Raw genomic sequence first — 22,038 nt, 5'->3', positions numbered from 1 at the left:
CTCCAACTGAGGGCAATACTGCAATGGTTCGAGCTTGCTGCGGAGAACTCATTTCAAAGTTATCCTTCCCTTTATAGGCATTTTATGACCAAGCCAAATAAGGATAGATCGCTCCTAGTCAGAGTAGGTGGCAGTGATGCATTTGATCTGCTCTCCAACGCATGAAGTCGTCTCTGTTTGCACCAGATGGGACCCTCTCAGGGTGCTGGTGGCATCACTGTGGGGGAAATCCTCATAATCGCTAAGTGGGATTACTGTCAATAAAACTGCCCTCACTGCTTTGCGGAATGTTTCCAAAACATCCCGAGGAACTTTTTCCCACAAAAGTCAGTTGACACTAATTGTAGCGTATCCAGTTTACAATTTCAATTAGAGCAAAAGCGAGGAATGTGTGTAGATGACAGAGACATGTGACAGGGTGTGTGTGCTGGAGAGAGAAATCAAATGAGTGTGAGCAATGTACTGAAACAGAGGACTGCTTGCATGCTCATATTGATCTCATCAGTGGTGCGTATAACCAGAAAACACAGCAGTCACACTAGTTATTTATTATCACCAATTATAACACATTTTCATAACCCATGTATCCCAAACTATATGATCGTGGTTCATATTACCACAATGGAAGAACGCAGATGTATTCAAACAGAACATACACAAACCAAATAAGAATAAAAGTTTCAACTGGGATTATGTTACATTTGCACACTCGGGGTGCTAAAATGTTTGTGGGTCCTGTTATTACACAAAAAGAGAGCTGCTTTTCTTTGTGGATTTGGATTCTGACACAGAGCATCGCTGCTCTTGATAAGTAAAAGATATTTGGTTATATTTGGTTGTCCATCTGAACCCCATGACTGCTCTGAGTTTGAACTTCCTTCGCAACACAATGTGTCAGAAAGTCACTTAACTGTTTCAGAAGTTTGAATGATCGAATGTTCGTTTTGGGAGATTGAAAGGTTCAAAGATCAGAACGGCACATGACTGACCCACAACACACAAACACACTCCCTGAGGCCACAGTCAACACACAGATAACTACAGTCTATCAGTTGAGTAATGGCTCTGTGGCTGTGGCAGGAAATGGTGCAACAGCTTGAGTGTGTGCTTGTGCTCGCATTTGTGTGTTTTGTGAATGGTGCTATTGACCAGTATAAAGGCCTTTTGTGTACACATGCAAACAATCTCATGAAAATGCATGCAAATACTAACCTACATGCACCAAAAAATGCTTGCTTACAGGGGCAGACCCAATGGACACTGCGTACAGGCATACGACCACACTCACAGGCTTGTGCCTGCGGTGACCACATGGAAAACAGGCTTGTGCGTAATGCATCACCTTGCAGCGGACTATCAGAATCATCATGTGACTGAACTGCCCCCCTCAGTCCCCAGCTCATATGACAACATCAGCTGCATGGCCACAACTTCACTGTGGGAATCAACAGTGTTGAATGCTGACACTATTAATAGCACCTGAGCACAGATACATTGTTAATGATCTGCCTACATGGGTCTAATAAGACATTTCGTTATCACATCCGGAAATTACTTTTGTTTTTACTTTTGTGATAAAACCTCCACAAATGGCTGGCTGGCATTTGTTTCTAATTCGATATTTTGCTCGCTGTTTCTACTTGAAACATCGCTTCAAGCACATACATCTCTTTCAAACAACAGCCTACCTACTCCCTCCCTCTGGTGTCCGGTGTCCATGCGTTTAGTGGGCTACTTTTGTGTCCTCCCCTCCGCCTCAGCTGCGAAACGCGTTGATCTGCAGTTTTGAATGAACGCCGATCTTCAGCAACTTCACCCAATAGTTTGCGACGCGGGGACTTTTGTCTCGAAGTAGGTCAGCAAACTCTCCGCCGTTTGCCAGGGTGGTCAGCACCGGACTGTTAATGAAGTCAAGCCGGGGGAGTCGCGACCGGTTCCCAGTGACTGCTGACAGGCGCAGGGCGACAGAGCGGAGATGCTGCTGTCTGTATGGCTGCTCATCAACCCCCCCCCCCTCCTCAACCCAGCCCTCCCTCTCTCCCTCTCCCAGCCTGTTACTACTGAGCTATTTATACAAAGACGATCTTGGAACATCCCATCAAGCGCTTTTCCTCTCACACCTCATGTGAAGATCCCACGGTCAACACTTTTGCACAGAAGGTCATTGCAACAACCCAAACAGTCAGTAAAAGTAAAAGTAAGAGAGAGATGTAACAAGACACAAAAGAACATGGTATCATTCAGCCTGGAAAAGAAAGACACGTGGAGAGAGATGTGGGATGCACTCATAAACACTAACAATACTGTGATTCTCCCTTGATCCTCGCAGATATATGGCACATTCTAAACTGCACAGCATTAAGGGCATTTTGGCGTTCACACAGGCAGAGCTGCAGTGAATTACAAGCCTTCTTTCCTGCTTAGTACACCTACAAGTTGCATGAAGCCGAATAGCAGCTGCACAAACATAAAACTTGTTGCCTCCTCTCTTTCTCATTGGTATTAAGCACAACAACAGGGTGTCCCTGGGGGATACGGCTGGGCTCCCTCAGTGTCCCTCTCTTTGTTTGTGTGTGTGTGTGTGTGTGTGTGTGTGATGGGGAGTCGGGTACCCTGACCCACAGAGTTCAGGCATAGACAAAGCATTCTTTTGAGGCCTCATTCTCACCCTCCTTAACGGCCTGAGGGAAAAAAAGTTTTGCAGGGGAACAGATCCAGAGAGCAGCAGTTTAATCAATGTGCTGCACTGGTGCACATCGGCCTATTAGAAATACTTCGAGAGGTACTGTGTACTAAATGAGCCAAAAATGTAATCAATCCGGAAACATTTGGTTTGAAACTGTGATTTTAATGCTATAACTTCAGTTATTGCATCCACCTTATTATTACAAGTTATTACATTATTAGTCAATATAATGATTTTAGTGAATATGTTTTACTCCTCTGTAATAGTTGGGATGATGTCATGACATTGTCAGGCACATAAAAAGGTTCAATTACATTTTAACCTGGTTATTTTATTACATTGTGATGAATTACTGTAGTCAGTGTTAAATTCTTCCACTTTCATTCAGTGTTACATTGTCAGTACTGTGCACTGTAACAAAATAAAGTGCTTTTAAATACTGTATGGGTTTATTTTTATGGGTGCACTTCAAATGTAGACAGGCAATATTTGTGGATACTTTCATTTTTCATCCAAATCAGACTGAATTAGTCAGGGAGCAGCGCTGGTGCTGTAGCCTACACAAGAGCTTAGATGGGATAGTTATCACTGATCACAGGCTGATACCCCAGAGAAAGCTGCTTCAGAAGAATGATTCATCATATCAGAGAAATGCACTCAAATATAGAGAATCATGGACACACAGTAAAATTTTCTGCCTCTTCCTCTGTCTGCTCTTAATATACAGACACACACACATGCACGCAGGCACACACACACACACTCACACACACACAGTCATTATTACTTGCTTTTGCAGGACGTGTCATGTCTGATCACTGCCTCTCATGTCAATGAAGACGCTCGCACACCTCCATTACCCTGTCAAAACTTATCAGAGTGTGTGTCTGCGTGTGAGTCTTGCAAATGTGACAGAGAGAAAGCAGAAAGAGGGAGATAAAAAAAAGAAAGAAGTGAGAGGCAATTTAATTTCTTTCCCCCACCCCACTACTCTCTCATCCCCATCTCATCACAGCGAGGAGGGAAAAGGACACAAGTGTTAATCTCAACTTTGCCATTCTGGCCTTCTTCATTTTCAGAGCGTTATCATGAGGAAAGATAGACTCCCCGGATGAGCATTATGGTTTTCATAAATCCCTCCTGTTGAGAGGGCACAAGGACAAACCGGGTCAGTTTCAAGCAGGAATATTAGATTCATATTTTATATGAAGGGTCTATTTCATAACGGCTCAAACACCATTCCCTCTCATCATCCAATATCCAACTTGGTGTTATTTGACATATTGTAGATGGACGATTTAGTCTGAATCACCTGCTTGTTTTATGTGAGCTATTTGCAGTGTGTCTCATCTGTTTATTGGAGCTGTTTTCCAGGCAGAAACATTGGTCATTCTGCACTGTATCCTGCGTTGGAAAGCTGTCAAAACCAATTTCATATCATGAGTGCATGAGGACACCTGCTGGACAATTGTTGATATTGTTTCCACTTCTAACCAGCCTCATAGGAAAGCGCAGAATCAGTTAGTATAGCTTAATGACGTGCAGGATTCATTCCCTCTTCATCTGGATGTGAGAGTCTGCTAAATGTGGGGGATATCCCAACACACACATGGCACACAAGACAAAATTTTCTGGGTCTTTTTTTTATTGACACTTCATCTTCTTTAGTTGTTCATCATAACCTGAAAACACAAATATTCAGTCATTAGCTAAAACATGAAACAAGGAAACAGCATTTACTGTTAGCCAACTGGAAGAGCTCCTTCACATCAGAATTTAAATCTGCGTGTCCCTTACCTGGTCCATCCAGTCATTGAAAGCAGACACTCTGGTGAAGACAGTGGGTTTCTTCACATAGTTGCAGCCAAGGCCGGAGACAAAACTGGCAATGCCATGGACCTCCCAGGAGCCCTCGGTGTTCTTACAGTTCAGAGGGCCGCCAGAGTCTCCCTGGACACAGAAAAAAAGGAGGAGGGCTTATGTTTTATTCATTTGGTGGAGGTACTGGTAGACTGGCAATGCACAACTATGAGAATCACAACAAGAATCACTGTTTCACCAAGTGTAAACAGAGACACAAGAAACATAGTTGTGTTCCTTGGCAGCTAGACAACACATGAGTGTGATGAAAAAAGAGATTCTCCCCTCTAATTCCTTGGACATTTTTATTTGAACAAATCTGCTTCACTGTAATAACTAAGTGCAGCATTGTCAAAGCTTTACGATGTAAATATAACAATTTTTTAGAGAAAAAAAAAGAAATAGCTAAAAACACATAAATGAAAATAATTTTCTCTGCCCTCATGCACACTCACACAGAGTACAAACTTACGTTGCATCCACCCACAACTCCATCCCCACCAGCGCACACCATGCTGGTCCTGACAGCGATACCCCACCAGTCAGGCTGGGAGCAGGTGGCATGGTCAGCCACAGGCATCAAAGCCTGCTGCAGCTTATCAGCTATGGGGCCTCCGGCTAAAACACACAGGCAGAGTCTATTACCATCATCCACATACACTAGCTGTCTCTCAAATCTGCTTTACAGCATTTCCCCAAGCGCCAAATTCACAGTCCAACCCAAATTTTCAATTTAAGAGTAATCCTTCCCCAAAAAAGTTGCAGCTGAAATCTCATGCGTGTGATTTCCATCCCAACTTTGGAGGTTTCCTTGAGTAACCCTGACCACACACTCTCACACATCTCAAAGGACAGTAACATGGAGACATTGCAGAGATGCTAAGCTGAGAGAAAAAAATACAATGAGACATAAACACAGCCCAGCCTTCCACAAACAGTGACTTACTGTACAGCCTGCCCCATCCAGTGATGTAGCAGGGGTAGAGGTTGGACAGCAGAGTGCCAGCAGGAGGGACACATGCCAACTGCACCTGGTCACTCAAAGTTACAGACTCTGACAGCTTGATCATGGCAATGTCGTTACTGCAAGAAAGACAGAGAGAGAGAGAGAGAGAAAGAGAGAGAGAGAGAGAGAGAGAGAGAAGCTTAGGCAGGTGGTCGTACTGACAAGCTATTTAAAATCTTCCTCCAGAGCCAGAAAAGAAGGAGAGAGAAAGAAACATCACGAGAACAAGTGCAATCTGTATTTTTCCATTCTCTCTTTTTGTTATCATGTGTGTACATACAAATAACTCAACTCAATGGCTAATCTTATCTTTCTAATTGAAAGTACAGGTGCATAATATGAAGGTGAACAAACATTAGAAATATGAGATGCATGAAGATGGAGAACTTGTGTCGAAGGTATGTGCTGGACCTAAGTGAATAAATGGAATTTGAGCCTCAGCCCACTTTGTCACCTCGACACAGAACAGATGGGATTATGATGTACTGTGTGTCGCAGCAGGTGACTCAGACTGCTCTTTGTACTGTACAGTGGTGCTTGTCTTACCCGAGGGCCACAAAGATGGGGTTCCATTTCTCATGGACAATGATCTTCTCAGGCAGGATTGCCTTGGAGCCAGCCTCTTCTTCCACCAGGTTGTGTTTGCCCACAAACACCCTGTAGGAGAGCTTGGTGCTGGGGGAGAGAACAGACTGTTGAGGAGAATGCTAAACCAGACAGAAGATTTAGTGCAGTCTTGAATAATTTGATGAGCTCAAATTGATGATTAAATGTGGTGGCAAGAGGAGGATTTGAACTTGGCAGTGGCCCAGATGACCTTGAATGTACTTTTTTTTTCAGTGTGACATCTGGGTTTAAAAACTTGGGAGTTCATGACTTGCTCAATCTTCATTTCAATGTGGGTTAAATAGGGTTTAGGGTCCAGAATAAGTACAGTAAATTTAACAGAAGATCTGTGTGTGTGTGACTTGTAGATGGGGGCATTGGTGGTTGTGTTTTTGTGTTTGTGTGTTTATGTTCCTCTGCTGCTCGTACTTGATGCAGTGAGCAGCAGTCATGACCCAGTTGGCAGCGATCAGAGATCCCCCACAAGTGTGCCTCCACACACCATCCCTTTCATACTGCAGAGAGATCTGGAGACGAAAAAAGGACAACACACAAGGATACAGTAAGAAGCAGGTTGTGGATGTATAGATGGATGGCATAGTTTCCTGATCTAATTCAAAAGCAACCATTTCATTACGGAATATTCAATAGCCACGGGGTCTGGCATCTAATAAGCAGATGCTGGATCCATAAGGATTGCCAGTAAATATAAAAACATTGACAGATGTGCACATATTAGCATACCTGCCAGGGCCAGCTGTGGGGCTTGGCATCTACTCCATTGACCACACGGGAAGTCAGGGGCTCAATGGGTGGGGTGCCGCACCCAAGGGCTGGACGAGGAGGAGATAGAAATGAGTGTGATGGACATGTTCGTGAGACAGGAGAACAATGAAACAAATCATTTTTCTTTTCAATAAAGAATTGCACAGTGTTAGCTCCCTGTGCGATAATAGGCACACACACTCACTCACAAAAAACTTGCAAACACACAGAAACAATTAGACACAGAATTAGAGAATGCCAGATGTTCTTACCGCTAGCAATGAACACTGAGGCCAACACAATGGGGATCATGTTGATTGATGCTTCTGCTGAGGGACAGCAGGACACACTCTCTCTTTTAAACTTTCCACCACAGGCAACACCCGCTCCGAATGCGGCAACACACACTCCTATTGGTTTGTCACGGCCTCCAAGGATGAAGATGGACCAATGGCAACGAGGGTCAGTGCGACTGGGTGGCTGAGAAATCACACAGGTGTGTTTTCGGGAACATTTCTCATGACCTTCATGTAGAATTACCATGCATGTTCGGTGACTATGCATAGGATATGTGTATTCAAGAGGTTTCACATGTATGCATGCATAGTATGTGTATGTTTGTTAATGCTGGAGACACACACCAGACGACCTCCACATCATATTCTGCTTTTTAACTTTACTCCTTTCCATGACACATAGTCTCTTCCCTGAAACCTGGAATTAAACGCTTGCATAACAGCATGGGAAGCCAACATCTGGATTATTGGTACTGGCCTGTTTTCTCTGAAATGTAACACAGAAATCAAACTAGGAGGCATTACTATGATAAATAACCAGGACAATGAGAAACAGATGGTGTCACTGGTGGAAAATATCGACAGCTACACTACAATCTTTTTGACATCTCACAACATACATGGTTCTGCAGTGAATTCTGCAGTGGCAGGAATGTGAGACATATTGTATGACCATATGTATGACCAAACACATCACTCAACATGTTTCACATTCAAGCATTCTCCATATTATTCTATGTTGTTAATTTGCTGTTGTAAAATGTCTAAAACACTGACCCAGTGTATCATGAGGTTGTAATAATGTCTTGAATGAATAGAACTTGAATATGTTATGAGACCTGGAGGACACAGAAACAACTCCTGAGGTATAAAAAGTGCCAGAGTTTGCTGGCCTGAGGTGACTCAGCGTGCAGACATTGTAAATCTGTCAAAGGCTACTTGGGTAATATTACATGGCACAATAAAGGTTATGTGTTGTGGTGCAGTAAACAGGTAGAGTCAGTAGAAAAGATGGTGAAGAATAGTACCTATTTGAACACAAAATGCTTGTATGTGTCTTCAAGGTGTTTCTAATGAGAGATCCTGACATCAGCTTAGACAGAATCAGGTCGTTAAGGCCAAACATTCATTAGGCTCTTACAGGAGCGTCGTCCCTCGCTGACCTCTGTCAATAAACACTGTGCTTTCAGAAACAACTAAAAAAGCAAATCTGTCAGACTACCTCAGACGGCAGACTGGACGTATTGTTCATTTACCATTTCATTTCCTAGTTCACCACTAGATGGGACAATTTATCTGTTTAGACATCAAATTGAATTACATTCTTTTACAAAAGAGAAAAATTCAATGCCACATTTTGTGTCGGTTTGCTGCAAGAAACCAGGTCCAAGCTTTGAAAAGTGAGTCATTTTGAGAGTCAATCCTCAATCTAAGGAAAGGAGGTCAGACAAAACTTCGACTTTTCTGACTTTGAAAAGGATACTAAGAGGCCTTCATACACCACGGATATCTGCTGAATCTAAAAAACAGTGTTGTTTTTTAAAGTTGGGTTAGAGCTACCCATCTTTAGTTTACAGATTTGACGGGATGAAAAAAAACTTGAAAGGCGACAACAGCGACAAAAGGAGCTGAGACCTACTTGGCCTGTGTGTGTGTGTGTGTGTGTGTGTGTGTGTGTGTGTGTGTCTGTCTATGTGTACTAGCGTACGTGTGCATGCATCCCTGTCGTGTGTGAGCTGATATGCAGTTAATTGAAAGTTTATTAAAATTACTCTTCAAATGTGTAAAACATTGTTAAACCTATTACAGGCCAGTGTCCACAATAGATGCCTGCCTTTCCCATTTTCTGATTAAACCTCTTGTATTCATTAATTTGTGTTGGAGCCATTTCAATGGTAGCCATTGACCGGCGCTGTGGGTAGCCACAGTAGCCTATTTCTGTGAGATGCTGACGCACAGGGAGGTCAATGGTGTTTGACCGTACGCAGGTGAAGGTGGAGTGTTTTTTTTTATGAGAAATGTACTTTTGTTATAGTTTTGAAAGTAAATGGGTTAGCATATCTGAAATAAGTTTTTTGGCGTTTTTTGAGAACAAGAGAGCATCCTAGGAGGAAGCATGCCATCTACATCTACGCCAGCCACGCATGCAAACTAACCAACAACAAACGGTGCATCAGCAATTTGATAGTGGTCAGATGACAATGAGATAGAGAAGATGATGAGCTGAGGTGCGTGCTGAATTGATACAGAAACAAAGAAAATAGATTAAGAAGTGACCTCAGTTGATGTAGTTTTTGCAGCAAAACATATGAACCTGACCTGAAATACCTAGAGAGTTCAAAACCTCTGATCTCCAAAACCTGCTCCTTACGACCGAGATATGTTTATATGCGGTCGGATGCAGTTTGTCGTGATGTGAGATGAAGCTTGCTAGTTTCATGGCTGAGCAAAGCAGAACACCTCATCAACCCCCCCTTGGGGGTTTGTTAACAGGTACACTTCAGCCTGTTTTCCCTATCAGAGCAGCAGCTGAACCCTGAATGACACTCTGTGTGAGGTTTATGGTTGGTTTATATCACTTTGAGGCAGTAAACATGCGCTGGTCAATGACATTCCCCATGTGGTCCAAAGGAGAAAGATTTTGCAATAATGTATAAACATTATTGTGACATGTCGGTGCTATTGGCTGCAGTCAGCTGTGTGGTTTTTAACTCATTTCCCTTGCATCAACAACATTGTATCAACAACACCACCACTGGTACAGTATGTTTATGCACAGTGTGGTGGATCTTTTGGTTTGTAGCAGTAGTCTAATGTTTAGCCCATTCTGAGCCCACTAATGTCCACATTGTTAAACTTAAATATACAGCTGTATTTTCCAGTGGCTGCCTTTTTTGCCACAGGCAGTTTGTTTTGAGCCGGAGGGCTGAAGTAAATCCAAGCATCGGCTGTCTGCTGCTGATTTGCTTTTATCATTTTTCTTCCTGCTGATGTTAACAGAAGGCTTTCCCTGCCTTCGCGTTTTGATTGTTGGCGCATGTTTATTTCATTTTGATGTCTTTGTTTACTGCAGTTTTAATTCAGTGCTTCTGAACATTTTTGGCATTCCTTAGAAACTCCCAGGTTGGGAACTACTGATTTAATTAAATCTCATAAGCACACCATGACTCAACTGGTCCTCTTACAGGTCTTGTACGTACTTGCCAGGTTTCCATTTCTTTCATGATGAGTGGGAAAGAGTAGCAGGGGAGTAGTGGGACTGGGTGCAGCCTGTCTCACCACACACAGTGCTATAGTTTAGAGCTGCTTACTGCTTGAATGTATTATTTATTTGATTTGCTGTTTGTGCCTCGTATGCACATGTACCAGTAGTTTACAGTCACTTCATGTTCCTGTTTTCACTGGAAAATATCCGTTCTGCCTTTTTCGATAGCTTAATTTGTCATTCATGTGTATATTTGACTGCACATGTCTTACAGTTACACACACATATCTGCAGTTATTCATAGTAAATTGGTTTTGGAACGGCCACAACTATTTCAGATCTTGGCTGCCTGTTTTTTCTCTGCAGGGGTACTCAAGCATGCTATGTCATGGAACTTGAAAATAGTGCTTATCAGAATTGGACACCCTGACAGAATATTTCATGGCCAATTAACACCGAGTGGTCTTTGACAAAAAATCCTCATTAGCTTTGTTCATGTGTGTGTATATATTTATTTATTTATTTATTTTCATTTTATTTTATTTTTTTTTTTTACAGCAGTTAAGTATTTTACAAAGTTGCCTTTGATCACTTACTTAGACTGCACAGGGCTGAAGATACTGATGCATCAGTTTTGGCATAGAAATGCTGCTGTCACATGTAATATTTACAGTAATCATGGACATTTTATGTGATTTGATTCAGCAGAAATGTGTTGGAACCCTGATTGCAGACACACGCAACCTTTTAAACAGCATGAAACTAGACAATGTATAGTGAGATTAGATAAAAGCAGCAAATGTGCACAGACTACGAGGACTAAGTGCTGTATATAATCTAAAGGTCATTTACACAGACATAATTGTGTACAGTATGTAAATATTGATAATAATAACATAACATAATATAATAATGACTGTATGGCGCAGATGTTGGGCCTTTGTGTATGGCATAATGATTCAATCAATTAATTCATTTTCTTCCAGAATATATGTAGGAAAAATATGGCAAACATAGTTTTTTGTTTGCTATCCTTAAGAAATCTACACTAATGTATTATGTCACATGATGCAAACAGTGACCTGCATCATGAAGATATGATCTTATCACTTTTGTCACTGGTTTAATGATGTAGTCAACACTGCACTGTACTGTTCAATAGTGCTTGGGATTGCTTAGCAAGGCAAGGGACCAAAGGTTCAAAGGTTTTCCTCAGGGCTCATATAAATCCTCTGTTTGTCTGATCTAATCCGCAGAACGACCAGCCATGTCCAAGACCACAGAGCCCCAGACACACAGCAGTGAGTAGACACCGCTCTCAGATGTGTAGCCAAAACAATCGAAGAATGAATTTAGACTGAACTATAGATTCAATATTTTATTCTAGCAGATTGATTTCATTCATCATTTATTTAAAATATGAATGTGAAGCAAAGGTAAAGATGTTTGCTTTGTTGTGTTTGGGATGAATGAATGACAACAAAGATAGTACTGGTCATAATTTTCAAAAGAGGGGTACTTTTGCTTGTTGATTTTATCATTTATTTTGTGGGGGCATGACTGACTGTAGTATAATTAAGCATAGACATCACTGTATCTTGCATCCCCTTTTAAAATGGGGACAATAGCATCTAATGTAAAACATCTTCCATTGAGTTCCACACATGCGCACAGAGATGTGCATTTAGATAATGTGGTTTAGTCATACTGGTATTTTGTTGCTGCACTTATAATAGGACATGTTGGCATTTTCTATTGTTGCTGCTCCAAGGTATGCTGTTGAATCAGAGCTGGTGAAAGAATATGCACAATGTCTCATTAAGAGCTTTTAGTCATTCTCAGCTTTTTAACTTAACAAGACGTGTCTGACAGGTCCTTGCACAGTAAAAATGAAAAGAACAGAAATTAAAAAGATGTGCAGGAATATGACAGATAATTCCAACAAGGTCATTCCCGCGAACACTGACATGCTGTTGGTGCCGTGAGGAAAACAATTCGTCAAAGCAATGGCTGTTAGAAATAAAGTACTGTTGCAATTGTGATTATCCAAAAGTGAAAGATAAAAAAAAAGCAATACCTGAAGCTATTATCCATAGCAGTTCTGGGCTCATCAATGTCGCTGTTTTGTTTTCAAGAGACTTGATTTTGAATGCAGCAGTAGGAAACTACATGAAATGTCCCCCACCTAAAAAATGACAGCACACATTCAGGCATCATTTGCAATGCTGCAGTAATCACAATCAAAACTCACAAAGTCAACATTGTAAGAGATTGTTAAAGCCTACAGCGGTTATCTCTCTATTGCACATTCTCGTTTTTATTGTCTGTTGAACTAGAGTCATGGGAGAGAACGAAATTCTGGCTCTGCTGATTGGTTGCAATAACAATTCACGCAGTCAAAAAACTCTGATATTGTAACCTGAGCTCAGCATGGGGCTCTGTATTGAACCGCGATGATTTGCTTTTGTTAATCACATAACTCTCATATATATATTTTACAATTTCCATTATGTGCGGAGATGTGAGGTAATGAACGAGAATTGGTTATTGGATAACAGATAAGACAGTAGATAGTGCAGGTGTCATTCACAGTGCATGACCCCAGACAGCCATAAGATCGCACAAGCAGGAGCTGTTATGTTACATAATGTCTCCTACCACAGAGGAGATTATGTTTTTCCTCACTAAACCATTTTCTAATCATTTGTATAGTTTGATTGCTTGATTTGAGTGTTGATAGCTTAAAATGCAGCTGCAGAGGTGTGAAGAACCATATAGTGTGACATACTGTTTGTTTATAACACAATTGTCTCAAAATGAGTGTTAGTGTTATTATTACTACAGGCCACACTGACAACGCCAGCCTGCAAGCGTGAATTGTTGAGTTACAGCCAACTGCTATGTGCTAACAAGTGGTTTTCTGGAGGATCTTACATCACGTTCTTATTCACACTCGTTCAAAGTTCCAAAGCTATAAATGGTTCACAGCACCACACCTAGTATGTATGTGTGTTTGTGTGTGTATGTGCATGTGTGAGAGAGAGAGAGCTGGGAAAGGTGTGGGGCCAAGAGTTCAGCTGCTGCTTGAGTACTGCATGCTATCATGATTGTATCTAAATATGCTCTCTGCTTTATCTCCATAGATTTTACTGTCCACTCAAAAAGCAGCTATTCACTGACCCTCTTCTTCTCTCCTCTCTCAGTTTCCAGCAGGCAGCGATGTCCGCAGACTGAGGGGCTGGAGAGCGTGGCGCCTCTGGTTTGTTCTGTGGAGGAAACCCCTGATCCCATCCCCACCACCATCAAGGGAACATTTCCAACCTGGATCAATGGGAGCTTCCTGAGGAATGGCCCTGGGAAGTTTGAATTTGGGAAAGACAGGTATTTGACAAATAAAACTGCCAAAAGTTATACATAAAGAGTACAAGTATTACTTAAATTAAGTGAGCTTTATTGGCATTGTTCAGAATACACTTCAGTGAATTATATGAAGACACAACCATGTTGTTTAAGATGCCACATACTGAGCAACACAAGGACATATTTTTCCTTCACCTGTGACAAATGCTCCATAATTCCTAAGTCCTTAAGTCCTCATGTGGTTGAAGAAATTAACGTTTTCCTTGTCGATATTTAACAAAAAATGGAATCCCCAAATGATGAGTATTTCTCACTGTATTCACTGTGTTACAGTGCTCACATCACTCTCTCTACTTTGTCTTACAAAAACACCCAAGGTGAGAAATTAATTGTCTTTCCTCCCTCAGGTACACCCACTGGTTTGACGGCATGGCCATGATGCACCGGTTCCACATCTGTGAAGGCAATGTCACCTACAGCAGCCGATTCCTGCGGAGTGACTCATACGTCCGCAACTCGGAGAAGGACCGCATTGTGGTGTCAGAGTTCGGGACATTAGCCATGCCTGATCCCTGCAAGAACATCTTTGCACGCTTCTTTTCACGCTTTCAGATTCCTAGTATGTGTGTCTTCTTTACATATTGCATATTCCCATGTGTAATCCACTTCAGTGCAGCATAATGTAGCACCAGCAGTGCCAAATGCATTATTGCACTTTTCAACTCATTTGTGCATATGGGTAACAAGGCACCTGTTCCAGATTACAGGAGGCAAAGTCACAGAAAAACAGTCAGCCCTTGACTATGTGCTGTATTGTATATTGCTTTTGCAGCCTAATGAAAGCTGGTGTTACATTATATTATGTTTTTATTGAGGTAAAGGGAACACAAGTCAATATTTGTATGTGTGTGCGTGTGTGTGTGTGTGTGTGTGTGTGTGTGTGTGTGTGTGTGTGTGTGTGTATGTGTGTGTGAGGGTAAGATCAATCTGAAGCATGACATAAAAATTCTGAAAAACTAAGGAAGTTTCCAATGATATCTGTGAGGACTGTGGATTTTCCTAAAGTGCTATATTTAAGTCCCTGATATCTGTATGTGTGAACAGAGGCCACAGATAACGCCAGTGTGAACTTTGTCAAGTACAAGGGAGACTATTATGTCAGCACAGAAACTAACTACATGAGACGAGTAGATCCACAGAGCCTGGAGACCAAGGAGAAGGTGAGTCAGTATAACAATTTTGAATGCTAATGCTGATAAACAGTCAGAGGGTAAAGACAAGGAAAATTGGCTGTTGATAATGATGATGAGGATAACAAAGATGACGATGCTGTCCATTTAAGGTGGACTGGAGTCAATACATCGCTGTCAACTCAGCTACAGCTCACCCACACTATGACCGTGAGGGGGCCACGTACAACATGGGCAACTCCTATGGCAAAAGTGGTAACCTCCCTTCACTCATGCTTCCTTCCTTCCCTCCTGTCTACCTACCCAACCATATATGTCCTTTGTAAAGGTCCCATATTGTAGAAAGTGTGATTTCCATGTTTGATTATAAAGCCAGTCTAGGTGCTATATAAATACTGTGGAAGAATCCAAACGTTCAGTCCACGGAGAAATGCACACAGCCCGTATTCAGACACTGTGCCTTTAAAGGAGCAGGTCATCTGCTCCAGGCACAGCACACACACAGTACAGGGACCCTCATCCACCTGCTCAGTCTGTCTAAGTTACAGGACCGCTCTGCTCAAGACTACCCTTCAAGTTTTTGGAGGTTGTTCAGTTTGTCTAAAGCGGCTTGTTTCAGACAGAGGGTGAACTGAGGGGCTGCATGAAGGCACAGTATAAGACAAATAACTGATAAATAACTGATGAACTGTGAATCATGCAAAGCTACTATAGTGGAGTCCCAGAATAAAAATATAGAGCTGAAATGAGAATAATACGGGACCTTTAAATATATGTATATGTATATGTATGTATATCCATCCTAACAAATACTGAACAACATAATTTGTTTTTTTGACCTCCTCAGGTTTCTTCTACAACATCATCCGTGTGCCTCCTCCTGACGAGAAGGCAGCAACGGAGGACTCTGCAGACCTGAATGGAGCCAAAGTGATCTGCTCCATCCGTGCGTCTGAACCCAGGAAACCTTCTTATTACCACAGCTTTGGTGAGAAACACCCTGCAGTATAACCGACAGGCTACACCTTCTTTAAGTAGTCTGCATGCTGGATGTATACTGACGTGGAATTACTGAATAGAAGAGAGATTTTGTTTTTTTGCCTGCGCTGACAGGGTGAGTCTACTTCACCGAAAGTGAGCATCTCAGTTTTTTTTCGTGCTCTTATTAATTACTCATTTGAATCCTAGTCTTGTCCTGCTTCTTTTTGTCAATCACAGCTCCTTTGTCTTTCTGTTCAGCTTTCGCTATCTCTCTCTGTCTATAATTCTGCCTCTAACTTGCACACAGAAGTATACACTTTCTCTCACACTTTTTGCTGTAGTTTCGTCCATGGCTTAACTCCGAGAACCCCGTTACCAAGATGCAAATCATTTGCATAATAGCATTTGCTTGTAGATCAGTTTTTACTGTTCTATGTCTATATTTCACTCAGAGACACTTCAAGAACTGATCATTTATATCATCTGAGTATACAGTTAGATTTGGTGGAATGGACTTTGCTCTTTGAGGGAGCTCAAAGAATCCCAGCAGGAACAAGGCTCCCCTGGGAGAACTAATCCCCCTAATAAAAAAATACACAAATATTAGATCTCAGTATCAAAAGCTCAGTACACAATGTGGAGGTTGGGGTGGTTTAAGGAGCTGCGACAGCATTGGCATTGACAGTAGTGTAAAAGTGAGAAAAGTCAGGTTGTAATGGCCACATAGTCCACCTGTATGAATATGATTGGATGTTAGCTAGTCAGGCAGTTGCTGAAGTCGTTGGTAATGACGCATTGCGCTTATGCTAATCAGCCAATGCAAGCACGACTTCATTGCTCTGCCCCATCTAACATGATGTTGATTATATCTCAGTATATGGACCACCTTGCTCTGCCAGACTGTCTGGCACCAAGAAATCTGGCAAATGGTGGAACATTGTACGGGTTATACAAGGCGCCACATAATTACTTCTGTCAGTAGAGTTACAGTAGATGTGGGGGGGGGGGGGTTATATTTAGCCCCCATTCCACGTGTTTATCTGCTAGCACAATATTTTTGTCCGAAGTGTCAGGAAAGGTTGGTACTGAGGCAAGAAAGATTTATTTAGCAAACTGACTGGCCAAAAGTGGAGAAGCAGTGGATGTGGCCTCTTGCAAGAAGGCAGAGGACTTCAGAAAAAGAGTTTCATGACAAACTGTCCATTACTGGTCCAATTAAACAATATGGGGCCACTTAGAAAGTCATTTTCAGTGTACATGCAGACATAAATGCCCTACCATTTTTTTTTTCATATTTGATTCACAGTCACCACTGATATCATGTTGACAGGTCACATGGCCTTACAATAATGCTGTATTATTGTATGAAAATAGTTTTGAGTGGGCCATTGCAAAAACCGAAACTAGAATCAGCATTGCAACATATGCATGAAAATATGATTAATAAGATATGTCTTGTATCTCTTGTATGTAATTTATTCTATGTAATGTCCTGTCTTTTGTCTGGACCCTGAGTCTGAAATAAAGTTTGAATTGAATTGATTGAACTGTCAATTGTGTGTTTGATTAACACATGTATTTTCTCCTGTGTTTGCCCTCCCTCTCCAGTCATGTCGGAGAACTACATTGTGTTCATTGAGCAGCCAATCAAGCTGGACCTGCTGAAGTTCATGCTGTACAGAATCCAGGGAAAGAGCTTTCATAAAGTCATGACCTGGGAGCCTCAGTATGAAACCATCTTCCACTTGGTCAACAGGCACACTGGCAAGGTGGGTTAAGATTAGCTTACTGGCACAGCAGCAGACTTACTTCATACAAAAAAGTGTAGGAAAGTAGGAAACACACACACACACACACACCCGTTTGCTGAATAGTCAGAACACAAAAGGAAAGCTGCAAGCTAATCTCTTCACGCATGGTGAAGTTTTTTCCTTATTTATTTTGATGAAGTCACACTCTGATGGTGTAGCCTTTTCTGGTACATTGTTACTCTCAATTTTCTCATCTCATTACACAGCATACCTATTAAGCATACAATATCACACTTTCATAATGTGAAGGTGCAACACAATAACAGCAGTGCAGGCGAGAGCGCTTGCCCTCAGATGTTGAAACCAACACAGGAACTCCTTTATAACCATTTATTATTTTGTTCATATTTTCCTGACTGTCCAACAGGAGAGTGAAGTGAAGTACCGCGCAGCACCCATGTTCACACTGCATCAGATCAATGCTTTTGAAGAAAACGGGTTCTTGGTTATGGACATGTGCTGTGGGGACGATGGTGAGGTCATTGGAGACTTCACACTTGAGAACCTCCGTAGAGGCAGCGGAGAGGAAATGGACAAGGTACGCACAATCGAAAATGCCTTAATTGGTTTGTTATCAGAGAGCAGCTCAGATTTAAGTGCTGGCTTTTACCAAACAATTTCCACAATTTCACATGTTTTTCAGACAATGGTGTCTCTATTTCTACCGTTGTTCAGCTATTTTGCATTCTCAACATTACCTTAAATTCATCCATCCACCCAGTTTTTACTTACTTTAAACAATGTCCACAAAAAATATAAAACATGAACAGCAAGGATTTAGAGTTGTTTTCGTGGTTTTATGTGTAAGGGCCATCTTTTTTTCACCAAGGTCATCTCTCTCTTTCTCGTTTACAATTATTAGAAAAGTCTGTCTCTTGCGCAGAGATAGTTAAGTTGTATCTGACGTTCTCTTTTTTTTTCAGTTTCTGATGCTATAAGCTTTTGAAATAACTGCGATTTCAAATGTGGTGTGTGTTACTTTAATCAAAACCTAAAAATGATATTAAAATGTCTCCAAACAATATTTCTGCCATGCAAGAACCTGATTTTGTGTCAATATTTCGTATCTGTTTGGGTGTGATTGTTCCTGAGATTGCATTGCACCTTTCAGTTAAGGGAGCCACACTCACAGTTCTCCATGTCTGTCTGATTTAATTTGGCAGTTTTACAACTCGTTGTGCAGAAACCTCCCAAGGAGATACGTCCTACCCCTGACTGTGGACGAACAAACTCCTTTGGACCAAAACCTTGTCACTCTGCATAACTATAAAGCCACAGCAAAGAAGACAAAAGCAGGAGAGGTAGGATTAATCAGAGTGCAGTACGGCCATTCTGCATATAAAGTATGTTTAACTGTACATTACACTCAGTCCGGTTTTACTGGAATCCAGTAAAGTATGAGGCCTATAATCATGATGAATACAGCCAATTCACTCCCACGCACTCTGTGCAATTATCCAGCATGACGAGACACTGAAGGTGCTTTCTGCAAGATAGTAATTTCATGACTTACAGCAGATAAATATGATGTCAAAGCGAGAGTCCACCATACGGCTGAACATGCCATTTAACAGCTTATGTGTGGCCCACACACACACACACACTGTCCAACATTTTCTTATGGCTGAATAAAGCTGAAATGTTGAAAGGAAGTGTGATGTTTTAGTTGTCATGACTACCTCAGTGACACTGTCCTCAGTCTTAGTTCTCAGTGAGAGTGGTGTTATGTATATGTGACGGCTGAAAAACAGCTTTGAAAGTGCTGCTTTGCACTGAAGACGAATACAACATGATGGGTTTGTAATCGCAATTGAAGGTACATACATTTTTAAAGTAAAATCTAAAAGAATATAAATTAATTTAGTCTTAGCTAAGGTTTGAAACGAATGCTCTGGTCCTTGTGCAGATATCCATTTACTTGTTTTAGAGAATAATGCAGTATCCATTCTAACCCTCACAGCTTAGCAGTGTACAGTAAATCAGGTCTGTTGGTGTGCATTAACTGGGCACCTTTTTTTGGCTAAAATGTTAAAGTTGCACTGATGTGAGGAAACTCCTGACTTTCTCCTGTGACCCTGCAGGTTTACATGACCCATGAGGAGCTTCACGACGACGAGCTACTGCAGTACGGTGGCCTTGAGTTCCCTCAGATCAACTATGAGCAGTACAACGGCAGACCTTACCGCTACTTCTACTCCTGTGGCTTTGGACACGTCTTCAGCGACTCCCTGCTCAAGATGGATGTCCACACCAAGGAGCTTAAGGTCTCTATCAATCAAAGACTACTTAGGGAGACCTCATTGTTAGCTGGGCCGGGTATTATCACATCAAAGTTATTTCTGCTGCTGTTTCTCTATCACTGAGGGCAGCAGGTTGGGAGTTGGTTTTATAACATGAAACAGCTCAGAGTAAAGGGGTGTTTATGTAATCTTCCCTGTCTAGGTGTGGCGTTATCCCGGCTTGTACCCGTCTGAGCCTGTCTTTGTTGCTTCGCCCAAAGCTACTGAAGAAGATGATGGAGTGGTCTTGTCAGTTATCATCACACCCAGAGAAGTAAGTTAACAACGGCAAAAAAAAACACAAACAACGTTGCTTTGAATGATATTGACATTAGATTATAACAGTGTACTTTGGCACTGCATTGTGAGAAATATAAATAAAAAAGATACATAACAACAGTCAGTCTTAAAGCAGACTTTGTATATATTTTTGTGTGACCTGACCATACATATATCTTTTTTACTATGCATGGAGAAGACAAATGGTTTAATACTTTCACTATCATCATTGTCAGAAGGGTGACCTTATTCTTTACATAACATATTTAATCTCCCCTGTTTCTGTTTCCAGGAGAAAAGTACTTTCCTACTCGTTCTCGATGCCAAGACCTTCACTGAGCTGGGCCGAGCAGAGGTCCCTGTCAATATCCCGTACGGGACCCACGGCGTGTTTAACGAGATGGGCTAGATGTGCCGCTGTTTGCAGCTCTGTGGCAAATTGCTGAAACTGAACCAGCAACCAGCAACCAGTTCTGTTCCACAGAACAGAATATCTCTGTCAATGTCATTGCCTGTAAAATATGTGAAATGTAAAAGAAAGAAGGATGTTTGTGATAGGAATAGGTGCATGTCCTCAGTGTGTGCTGCCATTACAGTCAGAAATATGACAATCTTTTGGAGACTAACAAGACAGAAAGCCCAGCATGGCATCAGCACACTGATAAAGTTTGTCCTCTATGTGTTCTTACCTACCCGAGTAAGACTTTGAAACAGCCTTCAGACAGCGGCCATTGTACCATGCAGATGGTGCGTACTTAAGGACTACTACTTAACGTGGATTTTGAAAAGAAAAACTCCAACAACATGAAAGTCAATATGCACATTAAAATAAAATCCATTTCCCCTTTTTTTCTGTTTAAACCCATAGTGTTTTTGCATCATCACGCCACTGGAAACGCTATACTCCCAGTGAGAACAGAACAGCACTTAGGATACATAAAAATGCATCAGAGGAAATTCAATTTCTGTCAAAGTAATGTGATAGAAATGGGCAACGTCTGAAATGGCTGGAAAACAAATGGATCTAACTGGTCGATAGCCTCCAGAGAGTCTAGCAGAGGTCACATCACAAATGTGGCGCTGTTTATACGCTCAAAACAACCCAAAACAAAGTTGACACACACATAAACACTGACATGTAGGACCTTGTGTGCCAGTGCAGTTTGTTGTTTCATTGTATTAAACTGTGAGCTGAACAGAATAAAACACGCAGGCCGTACCCAGAACGTGAAGTAGCCTACAGCTGCATTTGCCACTCACTCGTCTCCACAGTTGACTTTACTGATGCTTATTTCATCGGCTGTTTCCCCTCTTGCATTGATTTGAACGATTAGATTTGAACTGACCCCAGGCTTGACACCTGATACAGGCACTATGGCAGTGTGAAAGCTGAGAGGTTTCAAATATAATATAATCCATATATTCTTTTTGCCTTTTTTAATATTTCAAAATGTACTTTTAGTCAGGAGTTACAGCGGAGGGGTTTTAAAGATATTTTGCAACAGCAAGTCCCAACCATCAATAATTTATGACTGTACAGTACACACAGGCGGAGGTTTCATCTTTAGCTTCTCTTATTACACTGAACTGAATAAAACAGAAGGGAAGAGCGCTATGGCGCAAATTAATTTAATACTGAGTATTAACAACACTTGTGTTTTTGTCATGTTCTCAGCTCAACTCAGGATGTGTCTCCTAATAAGCATGCTGTACA

The 22,038-nt window shown here is 41.5% G+C and overlaps 2 protein-coding genes across 2 annotated transcripts; one reads left to right on the top strand and one right to left on the bottom strand.

Annotated features, from left to right (window-relative positions):
* Positions 1–4,350: 4,350 nt before the first annotated feature.
* On the bottom strand, positions 4,351–7,235 carry ela3l (elastase 3 like). The gene is made up of 8 exons (XM_070903549.1): positions 7,196–7,235; positions 6,903–6,991; positions 6,588–6,685; positions 6,099–6,227; positions 5,493–5,629; positions 5,019–5,164; positions 4,484–4,636; positions 4,351–4,368 (listed from the first exon to the last, which is right to left on the bottom strand). Exons 1-8 carry the CDS (start codon positions 7,233–7,235, stop codon positions 4,351–4,353), a joined length of 810 nt encoding a protein of 269 aa, XP_070759650.1.
* Positions 7,236–14,198: 6,963 nt separating this feature from the next.
* bco2l (beta-carotene 15, 15-dioxygenase 2, like) lies at positions 14,199–20,733 on the top strand. Its single transcript, XM_070904173.1, has 10 exons — positions 14,199–14,411; positions 14,891–15,004; positions 15,127–15,229; positions 15,822–15,962; positions 17,564–17,724; positions 18,134–18,304; positions 18,930–19,067; positions 19,848–20,030; positions 20,209–20,319; positions 20,617–20,733. The coding sequence occupies exons 1-10, from the start codon at positions 14,214–14,216 to the stop codon at positions 20,731–20,733; spliced, it is 1,437 nt and encodes a 478-aa protein (XP_070760274.1). The 5' UTR covers positions 14,199–14,213.
* The last annotated feature ends 1,305 nt before the right edge of the window (positions 20,734–22,038 follow it).

The sequence above is a fragment of the Enoplosus armatus genome, chromosome 4 (genome assembly GCF_043641665.1).
Source record: "Enoplosus armatus isolate fEnoArm2 chromosome 4, fEnoArm2.hap1, whole genome shotgun sequence".
NCBI classification, from domain to species: domain Eukaryota; kingdom Metazoa; phylum Chordata; class Actinopteri; order Centrarchiformes; family Enoplosidae; genus Enoplosus; species Enoplosus armatus.
Note: the sequence above shows the minus strand (reverse complement) of the source record. Positions and strands in the feature narration are given on the sequence as shown.

Bases quoted from the DNA above. Each gene is read 5' to 3' on its own strand.
- ela3l (XM_070903549.1), bottom strand. From the start codon at position 7,235: ATGATCCCCATTGTGTTGGCCTCAGTGTTCATTGCTAGCG. The intron at 6,228-6,587 runs GTACGAGCAGCA...TCTCTCCCCCAG, and splicing joins ACTGCTGCTCACTGCATCAA to CACCAAGCTCTCCTACAGGG. The intron at 5,165-5,492 runs GTAAGTCACTGT...TGTGTGTTTTAG, and splicing joins TGGATGGGGCAGGCTGTACA to CCGGAGGCCCCATAGCTGAT.
- bco2l (XM_070904173.1), top strand. From the start codon at position 14,214: ATGGCCATGATGCACCGGTTCCACATCTGTGAAGGCAATGTCACCTAC. The intron at 14,412-14,890 runs GTCTTCTTTACA...GTGTGAACAGAG, and splicing joins TTCAGATTCCTAGTATGTGT to GCCACAGATAACGCCAGTGT. The intron at 15,230-15,821 runs GTAACCTCCCTT...TGACCTCCTCAG, and splicing joins CAACTCCTATGGCAAAAGTG to GTTTCTTCTACAACATCATC.